The sequence below is a fragment of the Taudactylus pleione genome, unplaced genomic scaffold (genome assembly GCF_031769625.1).
Source record: "Taudactylus pleione unplaced genomic scaffold, aTauple2 ptg000484l, whole genome shotgun sequence".
In the NCBI taxonomy this organism is placed as follows: domain Eukaryota; kingdom Metazoa; phylum Chordata; class Amphibia; order Anura; family Myobatrachidae; genus Taudactylus; species Taudactylus pleione.
Genome location: NW_028284886.1, coordinates 2652330 through 2666269, shown reverse-complemented (window position 1 = coordinate 2666269; position 13940 = coordinate 2652330). Strand labels below are relative to the sequence as shown.

At 47.4% G+C, this 13940-nt stretch overlaps 1 protein-coding gene across 1 annotated transcript in view; it reads left to right on the top strand.

Moving 5' to 3' along the window:
• Nucleotides 1-11213, top strand: part of CDK10 (cyclin dependent kinase 10) — a 49109-nt gene extending 37896 nt beyond the window's left edge. Inside the window, exons 9-13 of the mRNA XM_088449390.1 lie at nucleotides 6014-6073; nucleotides 7901-8024; nucleotides 8647-8786; nucleotides 8872-8924; nucleotides 10518-11213. Of these exons, the coding sequence (XP_088305516.1) occupies nucleotides 6014-6073; nucleotides 7901-8024; nucleotides 8647-8786; nucleotides 8872-8924; nucleotides 10518-10615 (475 nt within the window). The 3' untranslated portion in view covers nucleotides 10616-11213. The remainder of the gene's footprint in view (nucleotides 1-6013; nucleotides 6074-7900; nucleotides 8025-8646; nucleotides 8787-8871; nucleotides 8925-10517) is intronic.
• Nucleotides 11214-13940: the final 2727 nt, after the last annotated feature.

Genomic DNA, 13940 nt, shown 5'->3' with positions numbered 1-13940 from the left:
TCAACGAGGCGGCTCTAGACATTAGTACTCTGGTGTCTAGAATTTCTTCAGCAGCAGTAGCTGCTCGTCGCACCTTGTGGCTGCGATCCTGGAAGGCGGACGCAGATTCCAAGAAAGGTCTGGAAGCGTTGCCGTTTACCGGAGAAGTTCTCTTCGGTCCGGATCTGGATAAGATTGTGGCCACGCTGGCGGCAGCCAAATCTGCTTGTCTCCCGTCGGCCGCTGCTCCTTCTGGTTCGGGACCATCGTCCTTTCGGTCATCTAGGGCCCAGGGCAGGCCCAAACCACAGTCGTTTCCTCGACAGGCTGGCCCTAAGAAATCGGTCAAGCCCCGGAAGCAGGCATGGAGTACCAGACGTCCGGCCCCCAAGCCAGATGACAAGCCTGCGGCCTGACGGTCCGGGCCTCCCTTTGGGGGATCCCAGGGTGGGAGGCCGCCTGCTACAGTTCGCCCAGTGTTGGTCGACCACTACGACAGACACTTGGGTTCTGGAGGTGGTTTCCCACGGATACGCCCTCTCCTTCCGGCACAGACCCCCGGCTCGCTTCTTCACCACGGGTCTCCCATCAGACCGGAACAAGGCTACGGAGCTGCGGAAGGTATTGCACACTATGCTCCAGGCTGGAGTTATAGTGGCTGTTCCATTCTCCCAGAGGGGCCAGGGTTTCTATTCAAATCTATTTTTGGTACAGAAACCCAATGGGTCATATCGTCCGATTCTCAACCTCAAAGCACTCAACAAGTCTTTGCGGGTCCCGAAGTTTCGGATGGAGACCCTACGGTCCATCATTCTGGCGCTGGAACCTGGGGACTACTTGGTGTCATTGGACATACAGGACGCTTACCTGCATGTCCCTATTCTTTTGCGCCATCAACAGTTCCTCAGGTTTGCAATCTGCAGCGACCACTTCCAGTTTCGGGCGTTACCTTTTGGCCTGGCAACAGCACCACGTGTTTTCACCAAGGTGATGGCGGTCATGGCGGCTTCTCTGCGGCTGCAGGGAGTCCGCATGTTGCCGTATTTGGACGACCTGTTATTGGTGGCAGGATCTCCAGAGCTCCTGTTACGCCACTTGGACCTGACCATTGCACTGCTGCAACGGCACGGCTGGCTAATCAACTGGCAGAAGTCCACTCTAATCCCGTCTCGGAGGATTCTGCATCTTGGAGCCTTATTGGACTCGGGACAGCAAAGGATCTTCGTGACGGAGGACAAGATCTCTGCTTTACAGTCAAGGGTGCGCAGTTGCCTGCACAGCCGCCGGGTGTCCTTACACTCGGCGATGAGGTTACTGGGCTCCATGGTGTCGGTATTCGACATGGTGGAATACGCCCAGTTTCACTCCAGACCTCTGCAGCACCTGATCCTGTCCAAGTGGAACGGGCTGACTCGGTCTCTGAAGTCCCAGACGATTGTGCTCACCCAGGAGGTTCGCCTGTCCCTTGCGTGGTGGTTACAGACGACCCACCTCAACAAGGGACGTCCGTTCTGGGTTCCAAATTGGGTCCTGTTGACAACGGACGCCAGTCTTCGGGGCTGGGGAGCAGTTTCGGGTCCACACTTGTTCCAGGGCAGGTGGACGCCGACAGAAGCGGAGCTTCCAATAAATATCTTGGAACTCCGTGCGGTCTTCAATGCTCTCCAGCAGGCACAGCAGTTTCTCCAGGGTCGCCCGGTGCAGGTCCAGTCGGACAACGCTACCACCGTGGCCTACATAAACAGGCAAGGAGGAACTCGCAGTCGGGCGGCTCTCGTAGAGGTCTCTCGGATCCTGGTTTGGGCGGAGCGCAATCTTCCAGCCATATCAGCGGTCTTCATCCCGGGAGTGCTAAATTGGGAGGCGGACTTTCTAAGTCGCCAGGACGTTCATCCGGGGGAATGGTCCCTGCACCCGGACGTTTTTCAGCTACTGGTGGACAGGTGGGGTCTTCCAGAAATCGACCTCATGGCGTCCCGGCACAACAACAAGTTGCCGGTGTACGGGTCTCGCACAAGAGACGAAGGGGCGTCTCTGGTGGATGCTCTGTCCGTCCGGTGGACGTTCCGGTTCGCATACCTGTTCCCTCCGGTCTCCCTTCTTCCACGGGTAATCCGGAAATTCAAACAGGAAGGAGGGACGCTCCTGTTGATAGCTCCCGCGTGGCCCAGACGGCACTGGTTCTCAGACCTTCAGGGTCTGTCCGTGGACAGTCCTCTGCGGTTGCCGCTACGACCGGACCTTCTGTCTCAGGGTCCTTGCCTTCACCCGGACCTGACTCGGCTGTCTTTGACGGCGTGGCTGTTGAGACGGCCATGCTGAGGTCCCGGGGGTTTTCCAGCTCTGTGGTGCGTACCATGTTACGAGCTCGGAAACCGTCTTCCGCGAGGATATACCATCGCGTGTGGCATACGTTCTTCCAGTGGTGTCGACCGAGAGGTTATGCACCGCGGGAGTTTCGTCTGTCTCGGATTCTCGCCTTCCTGCAAGCGGGACTAGATCATGGGCTTCGCCTTGCTTCTTTGAAGGTACAGGTTTCGGCCCTATCTGTCTGGTTTCACCGTAGGATTGCTACAATCCCGGATGTGCGCACCTTTATGCAGGGTGTTCTCCGCATTCAGCCGCCCTTTGTTCCACCTGTGGCGCCTTGGGATTTGGCTGTGGTCCTGAGGGCTCTCCAAGGACCGCCGTTTGAACCACTGGGCTCAGTGGATCTTAAATGGCTAACAGCTAAGACTGTTTTCCTTCTGGCCATTGCTTCGGCCAGACGTGTTTCTGAGTTAGGGGCTCTTTCTTGTAGACCCCCTTTCTTGGTTTTTTATGGGAACAGGGCAGTGCTCCGCACTCGGCCCGAGTTTCTTCCAAAAGTTGTTTCCCGGTTTCATGTTAACGAGGAAATAGTTGTTCCGGCCTTTAACTCACCGGGTCTTTCCGTGGGTGAGGCCTCTTTGGATGTTGTGCGGGCCTTAAGGACTTATGTTGACCGCACTTCTTCGTTTAGGAAGTCGGACGCTTTGTTTGTCCTCTATGGCTTCCGTAAAAAGGGTTGGCCTGCTTCAAAGCAAACTTTGGCAGCCTGGATCCGTATGGCTATTTCTGAAGCTTATCTTCATGAAGGCCTACCGGTCCCTCCTTCTCTGAAGGCTCATTCCACTAGGTCTGTGGGTCCTTCGTGGGCAGCTCGACGTGGTGCCTCGGCAGTTCAGATCTGCAAGGCTGCTACGTGGTCTTCTGTCCATACCTTCGTGAGGTATTACAGGTTTGACACCTTCGCCTCTCAGGATGCTTCCTTCGGGCGGCGGATTCTCCTTTCTGCACAGGAGCGTCCCCACCCTTAAAGGATACTGCTTTGGGACATCCCCAAGGTATCCTGTGGATACCCTATGGACCCTGAAGTAGAAAATATGAGATATGGTAAGAACTTACCCTTGTTATCTCTATTTCTACGAAGTCCATAGGGTTTCACAGGACTCCCGCCCTGTCGCACCTGTGCTGCAGATGGGCTTTGCTCTGGTCACCGGTTTTCCGTCTCCCTCTGGTGAGAATGTGATTCTTGTATGTGTCCAGATCTTTGTTCTCTCTCTTCCTTCTCCTCCTCCGGCCTATGGCTTGGTAACTAACTGAGGTGCCTTGGCCCGGGGGCGGGGTATAGGAGGGGGACCTAGTGCATCCTGGGAGGCTGAAAGCTTAACTCTTTGGTGCCCTGCGACTGACGTCACACCTATACCCCAAGGTATCCTGTGGAACCATATGGACTTCGTAGAAATAGAGATAACAAGGGTAAGTTCTTACCATATCTCATATTTTTTTTTTATTTTATTTTTTATGAGTGAATTAGGTGAAAAACATGTATTTCAACTTATCCAAAACTATTTAAAAAGAAAAAAAAGTTTATCTATAAAGAAAAAAAAATAAAAAAATTATTTTTTCTTCAAACATTGGAACGCCACCATCGGAACATCGCAATTTTACTTTTTCCAGAGGCTTCAGTCACCATGGGGCTGAGTGGGGGGGTTAATTTACTTTCCCCCAGCAACTGCTAATCTCTGCAGCCGCTGGGTGGGGGGTCCTGCTGTGCCGACCGATGAGCAGTGATGACCAGCACGGCAGACACTGGTGCAGGGAAGCAGAGGGACCAGAAGGTGCCTCTGAGAGCAGCAGCTGCGGGAAGATTCTCTTCCTGCAGCCGCCCTCACTGTGTATCTGACTGTTCGCATCGTTAGCGGCCAGATAAGATAACGGACAGCCTGGTGTGGTCACAAAAGATGCGACCATCCCAGACAAGTGGTTAAATACTTCAATTTGTTTTTACAGTGACATGTGTTTTGCATTTACTAGACCTGACAGAGTTCTCACTGAGTCTTAGACACTGGCCGGTCAGTACCGTGTTCCCCTATCACATGTACAGTGCATTACTGTGGTATACATAGACAGGATCATCATCATGTGCTTAATTATCATACATATGTTACATTATACTGCATTCCCAGGACTGGTGTATTTACTAAAGTGCATTGCTGTTATCAGTCTGGCACATTATCATGCATGCATTGTCTGTGTTTACTGTATAGATTTCGAAAGAGCCCAGGCCATGCACTCTCTCTAATGGTTAGCTAAAGGTCTGTGGTGGCTGATCACACCCTCTCTGGTGGCTGACCTCACCCTCTCTGGTGGCTGACCTCACCCTCTCTGGTGGCTGACCTCACCCTCTCTGGTGGCTGACCTCACCCTCTCTGGTGGCTGATCACACCCTCTCTGGTGGCTGATCACACCCTCTCTGGTGGCTGACCTCACCCTCTCTGGTGGCTGACCTCACCCTCTCTGGTGGCTGTCCTCACCCTCTCTGGTGGCTGTCCTCACCCTCTCTGGTGGCTGACCACACCCTCTCTGGTGGCTGACCACACCCTCTCTGGTGGCTGACCTCACCCTCTCTGGTGGCTGACCACACCCTCTCTGGTGGCTGATCACACCCTCTCTGGTGGCTGACCTCACCCTCTCTGGTGGCTAAGCATGGGTCCCTACCACTGCATTCCCCTGGTGGGCCCTTCATGTTAGCTCTGACACAGGCGAGAGTACAGGGTGTATAAGTATATTTTAATTTAAACTGAATTATTATACATTTGCCTTGGTTCGATTTGAAGTTTGTTTAAGAATGTAACATATTTATCCGTGAGCCCGAATGGCGCCTTCGGGTACTTGTTACATTTTTATATATGTATGTCAGGGGGTTTGTCTACATCCTATTTAGTTTAGTATGTCCTACTAATTCTGTATTGGTCTATGACACCATTTCTATCACAGTTTTCCTTAGAAACTTGTGTGTGTATATATATATATATATATATATATATATGTGTGTGTGTGTGTATATATGTGTGTGTATATATATATATATATATATATATATATATATATATATATCTCTCTAAAACTTTTAATAATAATTTACTCGATTTAAAAATAAAAAAAAAAAAGAATGTAATTTATATATAACACTGGTGTCTCACAATGATTTACATAGCCGATACCTGTGCATCTAAAGGCCACTTCTCTGGCGTATATTGCATTGCTTACATGTGCCTAAAACTAACATGACTAAAGGTGCGTATCCACTAGCAGATAGTGGAACGACCGTACGATTACAACATTGTAATCGTACAGTCTTTCCCCATCCCCTGCAGTGCCTACACTGACCGATATGTTGTTGGGCACCCTCCCTCATCGCTGAACATGGTCAATCTGTCGTTATCGGCAGAATGATTGGCATGTTCAGGTGATGATTGATGTGAAAAACGACCAGAAAGGGCGCACATCGCTGGTCGTTTTCGACATTTTAATGCACGATTAATGAACGATAACGATATAGTTATCGTTCAATCATCCATTTTAATTGTTAAGTGGATGCGCGGCTTAAGTAAATCTATTTCTTTTATCTGCAGTTTTACAGTTATTATTACAGCAGGTGTAATGTGATCCACAGCCCATTACAGCTCAGTGTCCCCTCATACCGTTACCTCCTCTTGTCTGATTTCAGGTACAGGGCTCCTGAACTGCTCTTGGGAAGCACAACGCAGACCACGGCCATTGATATGTGGTGAGACTGGGACTCTGTCATTGTTGCCTGTTATAAACTGAATGGCCACCTGTGGACTAATGGGATATTTACATACTGAGCGTCCGTGTGACATTACGTAAACTCTGCACAGCCAGCTTCTTTGTTGCTAACTAAAGGCATTTTATAATCGCACAGTATCATGTGACCACTTTGATTGCACTAAGTGTTAGTATCCTTCATCAGGAAGTTCAGTGAAAATGCACACATTGGGCGGTATTCAATTGTTATAGTGCGCCCGATCTCCTGTCTAAAGTGACAGGGGATTGCGGGGCGCTATTCAATTGTCGCTGATTATCTCACTGATCGCGCCTAAAGTGGTTGGGTTTAGCTGCGTAAAACAGCTACCCCCGACCTAAGTGCTGGGCACGATCGCGAAAAGTGATGTTTGGGCCCCCAAACATGTCACTTTTCGCCCATTTCAGCTCGGACCCCCCTGGAGAAACAAGTGAATAGCTCCTGTCGGGCGCGTAAAGGGGCGCAACAATTGAATACCGCCCAAAATGTACAAGCCCAAGAAACACAGGATAAAGGTGGCCTGCCAATGTAAGCTGGCATTTATTGTGTGTAACATTATTATGTTCCTCTTGCTGCTATATTGGGTCCACGGATGGTTGAGTTTGTAGCTGGAATAAAAGCCCTGACCCCTCCCCTATTACACCTTGGCGCTGACATGCTTCATCCCTGTGTGCTGCTTCTGTTATTTCCCTTATTCACTCACATTGGGAACTCATTTGTATACTGACACCAGGGTTGAGGAAATAAATTCATTTGTCCTGAGATTTTGTAAAGCTGCCGGCACATGGTAAAATGATTTCATCGGCTCCCCCAATGTGACTATCCATTGCACTGCGTGATGCAGATTACGGCATGTACAGGCAGCTTTAAGGGATCCTCTCTCTAGTGCTGGGACCAGTGAGATGCCTTCTACGTCTATTACATATTTGCAGGAAACAACTTACTAGACTATTAGTTGTATACTTGTAAAGGGACCTCACCCGGCCTATGCCCCCTCTTTATCTTCTGCTCTGCCCAGCCCCCCCCCCTCTGCAGCTCTTCCCCACCCTGTCCTACCCCAGCCTCCCACTCTGCCCACTCCCTACTTACCTGGCAGCACGTCCTTCCTCCTCTTCTGCTAAGTTAAGGTGCCCACACACGGTGCGAAGCACCACGTAGGGCGACTGCCGATCCGTCTGCAGATGGATCGTGCTGTCACCTCCGGCAGTCGTGCGGTCCCCGCAGACCGCACGGTATGCCGGCCTCCCCCTCCTTCATCTGAATGGGATTGTACATCGCATCCCAAGTCAGATGGTTTTGAAGGAAGACCTGGGGATCCGATGTACGATCCTGCAGCATGATATCGGGTACGATATCGTGCCCATACACTGCATGATATAGTACCTATATCGTGCCGATCCGTCGGATCGACACGCATATCGTGCCGTGTAGGGGGGTCTTTAGGGTCTGTCCTGCCTCCCAAGCAGTGGGCGCTGTTGGGGAGCCCCCTAAATCCCATTGCGCATGCAGACTGGAGACGGGGCAGACCTTAGAAGATTATTATACAGATATTTGACTACTTACCTCCACAATTCTCAACTTAGCAAATAAAAAAACAAATATAGACATTTCAAAGACTACATTACTACATGTTCTGGAAAATATATAGATGGCAGACTGTATAGAGGTGTTTGCTGAATATATTGTATGTGCCTGTGCATTTAAATGATTGTAACTTCCATTACACGGTTTGATACTCTGCGGTTATACTGTGTAGCACAGTTATTCCTAGTAACAGTTTGTTCCCTGCAGGGCGGTGGGCTGCATACTGGCGGAGCTCCTGGCCCACAAGCCTTTACTTCCAGGCACCTCGGAAATCCAGCAGATTGACCTGATCATACAGCTATTGGGAACACCAAACGAAAACATCTGGCCGGTCCGTGTGTATTCTCTACCGACTTCCAGTTTTACTATTTTAACTAGAACATTTTGACCTAGTTTCCATAAGTAATTTCTGAAACATAAATGTTCTTGGTTTTGTAATAACTTATCTGGATATGAGGTCTCAGTAATGCGAAGTCTTGGGTTATGACACAGAGAGGAGAGGATGTAGTGCTAGACAGTTTATTAAAGGAAAAAAATTAAGATCATGATTTGGGGGGGGGGGGTCATTTAATGCCCAATGTGACAACATTTTATAGATTTGTTAAGTCGTTGGTGAAACTGACAACTTTTTAAATTACGTTATGGACCTCAGTGAATTTTTGGACCAATTAGGCCTTTTCTTAATAGCATATTCTAATATACTTTTATTTGACCAATATTGTCTGCTTGTACACAACCCCCTCCTTCATACCTGCACAGCTTAGAGCCATCTCCCCTACACCCACTGAGAACTATAGAAGTGGCAGGCGCTATCTCGTTTCATGTTCCAGCCGCCATGAGCAGTAGGTGCCCATGAAACTGGATAGAAATCGGGCAGGATGGGATTAGTAGTCAACTGCAGCTGTCATATTGCTGATGACCGTGGACGGTATAACGGGAGATTCTCTGTTTAGGGTTTCTCTAAGCTGCCACTAGTGGGCCAATACACCGTTCGCAAACAGCCTTACAACAACCTGAAGCACAAGTTCCCCTGGCTCTCGGAAGCTGGTCTGCGACTCCTCAACTTCCTGTTCATGTATGACCCCAAGAAGAGGTGAGATGAATAGCTATCTGATCGCTGTCCTCTGGATATCCCATCAAATACAACATTAACCAGCATTTTGCTTTTCTCACCATAGAGCCACAGCTGAGGACAGCCTCGCAAGTTCCTATTTCAAGGAAAAACCTTTACGTAAGTCAAACTATTGTCACCTTTATGTCTAATATGGATTTTATGTGAGTACAGGCAGATCCTTCACGTAAATGGTTTTGGTAAGATGGACCTAAGCAAAGGAGAAACTTCTATTCTATAGCTATAGGACCGGCCTGACCAACCGGTGGCTCTCCAGCTGTTGTGAAACTACAAGTCCCAGCATACCCTCCCACCAATCAGCTGGTAAAGCATGCTGGGACTTAGTGTTCACTCTAGTTCCTGCACCGGACCTAGAGAAAGGGCACTCCGGCGCGCTCGCGCTCGAAAAGACGACCTCTTTTAATCACTCCTGGGGGCGTGCCCGGCCCTTATGGACATGCAGAGCTGCCCCCAAGCTCTCGCTTCTCCGTGAATAGATGCCGGGCGATCATTGTATGTGATTTGCTTTGATCAGTTGGAAATTTCAGGTGGTAATAGTCACTAAATAAGTGTTTGCAGGGGTGAAAATCCTATTCCATAGCTGTGCATGTCCCTAGACCAGGGGTGGCCAACCAGTCAGAATCAAAGAGCCCAAAAATATCTGTAGGTATGTCAAAGAGCCGAGACCATGTGCGTGTCGAAGGCGCCAATTCAATACGATTTTTGTAGGAGTATGTAAAACCACATGCACACAATCACCATAGAGGTAACTATTAAAGGGAAAGAAAAAGCCAGAACAATATAAAAAAAAACATTGAACAAAAAACAGATCCACTGAAACACAATGAAAAAGCCACATCCACATAAAATACACTGAAAAAGCCACTTCCACAAACTATACAATGGGGGAAAAAAAACAAAAACAGATTCACATAATACAATCCAGCGGCCCCTGATGTGTCACTCCAGCAGTCAGTGTGGGGAGTCGGCAGGAGAGCCGCATCAGGACAATGGAAGAGCCACAGGTGCCCTAGACCATGGTGCATGTGACTATTGTTGTGGGAACAATCAGATGTTTTAATATTGGGTCTTTTATAACAAAAACAAAAAACTATACCATGTGGATAGTCTAATACACTGGTTCTCAAACTCGGTCCTCAGGACCCCAAACAGTTCCCGTTTTTATGGTCCCTCAGCAGGTGCACAGGTGCATTCATTACTCGCTGACACATTTTTTTTTTTTTTAAAGAACCACAGGTGGAGCAAATTATTTCACTTGTGATTCTGTGAGGAGACCTGGAAAGCATGCACGGTTTGGGGTCCTGAGGACGGAGTTTGAGAACCTGTGGTCTAATAGTACACATAAAAATCAATTACTTTCATCCTTGGTTAATTTTTAACCCCCCTTTTTTTGTTGTTTTTTGCTATTTTAAGTACTGTCAAATATTTTGGAGATGTTTAGTTCATGTTGTAATTTTATATTTGATGCTACATCAATATGTTGGATCTGTAACTTGAAAATGTTCTATTATTTTTTTTTGTTCTTTATATGTGCAGCAAATTTATGTTGTTGTATATTTTGGTTGATCCTATTATTATTTTTGTAACCAATATTGTATGATGTTTCTTTTTGGTTGTTTGATTTAGTATTTTAATAATCAATAAAAAAATGTAAAGATTAAAAAATCAATGACTTTCTTTTGTTTCCTATAGCCTGCGAGCCGCAGCTGATGCCAACATTCCCTCATCACCGTAACAAGAGAGTGAGCAGCTCCGGGGCCGAGAGCCAGAATAAACGCTGCAAACAATGAGGCACCTTGCTCGCGGTTTGTCTCGTTTTTACTGCAGAACACAGCGGAGCAGCCAGGGCTATCCTAAGCCGAATGGGGAAGCAACTGACGAGACGTCACGACACGCTGCATAAGGCTTCCTGTGTGAAATGATTCAGCGTCTTTACCATTTAAATCCGTGTCTGCGCAGCCAGTGATCGTGGTACAGGCGAGCAGAGCCGTGTCTTCTACCAGTGGATTTGAATGTTTCAGACTGGAGAGCCCACGAGGACTAGGAATGGGACTATTGGTTTACAATAAACTGACATTTACACCTAGGTTTGTATTAGGTGCGATCTTACTGTGATGTGTTATCAGTGGTGAATGTAACGTATGATGACATCTCAGTGTTATCCCATCAGTTTGTATTTTCCCCCTCGGCACATTAGTGATTTCCAAATGGCCATTGAATAAGATAATTAGGGTATCAGACTGCGGCCTTCCAGAAAGAACGCATTAAGCTGAAGGGCAGCGGGGAAACCTACCTGCAAACGGATAATAGGATATTGTGCTGGATCTACAATAGGATATTGGATATTTTGGAATAAATAAATTGTATGAAGACAATTGTACACTCTCCTGTCACAGTGTGAATCAGTAGCTGGGAAATTGACACCCATTGTAGCCATGCAGATATCAGAAAGCCTGGAGTACTTGCTGGAAGAGAGGCCGTATTTAGAGGCCTATGTATCAAGCTGTTTCATACATAAAATTGTGCAGAAACTGCAGTTTCCGCATAATTTTATGTATTGCTCCTATGTACTACGCACAATGCAGGCGTTATCACAGAAATCTCCGGCAACGTGCTAATTAGCGCTGCAGATCGCAGCCCCCATTATCAGTGAGGACTACGATCTGACCCCTATGTACTAAACTCCAAAAAGCAAAGGCGTTTAGCCTCGGTAGTTTACACCATCTTCAGATGGTATAAACTGCTTTGAGCCTATGGGGGCTCCAGGGGCAGGAGAGAGATCTTTCGTTCTCTCCCACGTAGGCCTTGGCTGACGCTGTGAGCTTCCCCATGGGCAAGTCTTTCACTTCTGTGGAGAAGAGCATGGAGAATGTTTTATTGAGGTAATAGACCAAGTTTAGAAACAGAAGGCCTGATTCAAAGGTGGTGGATTTTGTTGTGGCATCGGACACAAATGGCCGATGTTTTCAGACCACACATGCGTCCTGATGGCTACCGCTGGGACACACAGAGCTAATTTAATGGAAGGTAACTTTCTCCATAGTTGCACTGATTCAAGTGGCCACGTACAGTCGGACATTCTGCACACCCATAATTTTTTTTTTTTTATGCAGAGCATCAGATTAGCGCTGCAGCCGATTGGACTTTGTACGAAGTCCATCGACTGCGGAAATAGCGCTCACCTCTGTATCAGGCCCAAAATGTAACTACTGCTGTATATTTGAGTCTTACAGACTGCAGCATGTTCTATCCCTGATTCGTCCAGATCTTGTCCTTTTGGCCTCGGACGTATTTTTACAATTGTTCCAGTCCCTTAATCAGAGACGTGTATCCACAACATTGTGCTCCCACCTTCATCCTTTACGCTGAACAAAGTCCTTAGAGTTCATTTGTAGTCTTGTGTTTGGAAATGCACTAACTGTGGGACCTCTCCCAGACAGGTGTATGTATTTCTGTTTATTAATTTGAAACACGTTAACTATAGGACTATTGTGGACATTCTGTTAACTATAACTTGGACAGGGCATACTGGGATGTGTAGTTCCACAGCAGCTGGAGAAACGCATATTGCCTACCACGATCTGGGCAAAGGGCTTAGCCCAGATTGGCTCTACTATCAAAGGACCGGCCTCAGAGGAGAGCACAGCTGCTGTTCCTCCTCTTATGCAGTGCACAGGGCAGTACCTAGAAATAAACAAGGGAAGACCAGTACAGTAGCCTAATCCAGGCGGATGTGGAACTGCAATAGACACATACCAGAGAAAGGACGAGCCCACCGCAAAAAAAACCAGCTCAGCAATAAATCTAGGAGAGGACATACTGGGAGAAGGAGCTTATACTGCCGGCTGATCCCAAACAATGGCTGTTGTGCTCTCTCTATTGGGTTTGCCTAACTTGGAAGCCCCACCATGAAGGAATAGCACCCTCATCCAAGGACCTAGCATATGCAGCTGCCATAGCAGGTAGCCCCCACTTCTTCTCCAGCCCTGGCTGAGGGATGCCATTGAATGTCAAAATAATAAACTTACATTGTAAAAGCATGCCTGCCATAGGGCAGCTCTGCAGGGTATTATAAAAAGACTGAGCTTTCCAGGGTAGGGAGGGGGGTGGAGGATGAGTTTTTGTAGGTTACTCCTACAGAACTCTATATTATACCTAGTGTTTCCAGGGAAACTGAAAAATGACAGCAGGTGATTACGTTTATAGACGCTTCTCTCGAGCCACATATTGTACATAAAACATTATAAATTCATATATAGTTTCACCTACTAATCTTCCCCTAAAGCAGTGGTTCCCAAACTTTTTTAAATCACGGCACCCTAGAGTATCAGCATTGTTTTTACGGCACCCCTAAACCAAAAGTTTGTTATTGAGAAATTCAGAAAAGTTTTTAGTAAAGTGAAGTAAATTGTGCTCATCTGTCATCCTTAGGTCCAGTTATGTGGTGGTGGACAGGTTTGTGCTTCTGTTTGTCCACATATTTACATTGACTATAAATAATTTGACTTGGTGCTGGACCAACAACCTGAGGCACCCCAGGGTGCCATGGCGCACAGTTTGGGAACCACTGCCCTAAAGGATTCTTACAATTGCAACAAAAATATAAAATTTATCCTGAACCTAAATGTATTTTTGGATGCGTTTCTCCAGGAGGAAACTGTTGGGTGTCACACTTGTGTTTGGGACTTATCGTTTTTATACAACAGTAGCAGATGTCTGCTGTATATTGATCAGTAAACCTATGGGACCTGCTATGCCTAGGTAGACTAGGTGATTCTATGGCCGGGTAGACATCAAGCGATATATTGGATAATATATAGTTCTGACGCGGATCAGATAAAATATATCGTCCATAATGCTCAGTGTGTACTCTCCATCGCGCGTTCATGTCGTCCCATCAGATGTGCTGACGACGGCCAGTGAATGCGGGATGGAAGGGTATATTGCGTGGTTACAAGTCATTCTGATGTGTACCTGGCCTAACACCAATAAATGGTGTTAGAAATGTAGGTCCACTGGAATGAAGTTCGATCACACACAAGCTGTGGAAACCTACGTGAGGAAGTAGTTTTTCCCTAGCAGATAAACACCATCATGAAACGGCTAATTTTCCTG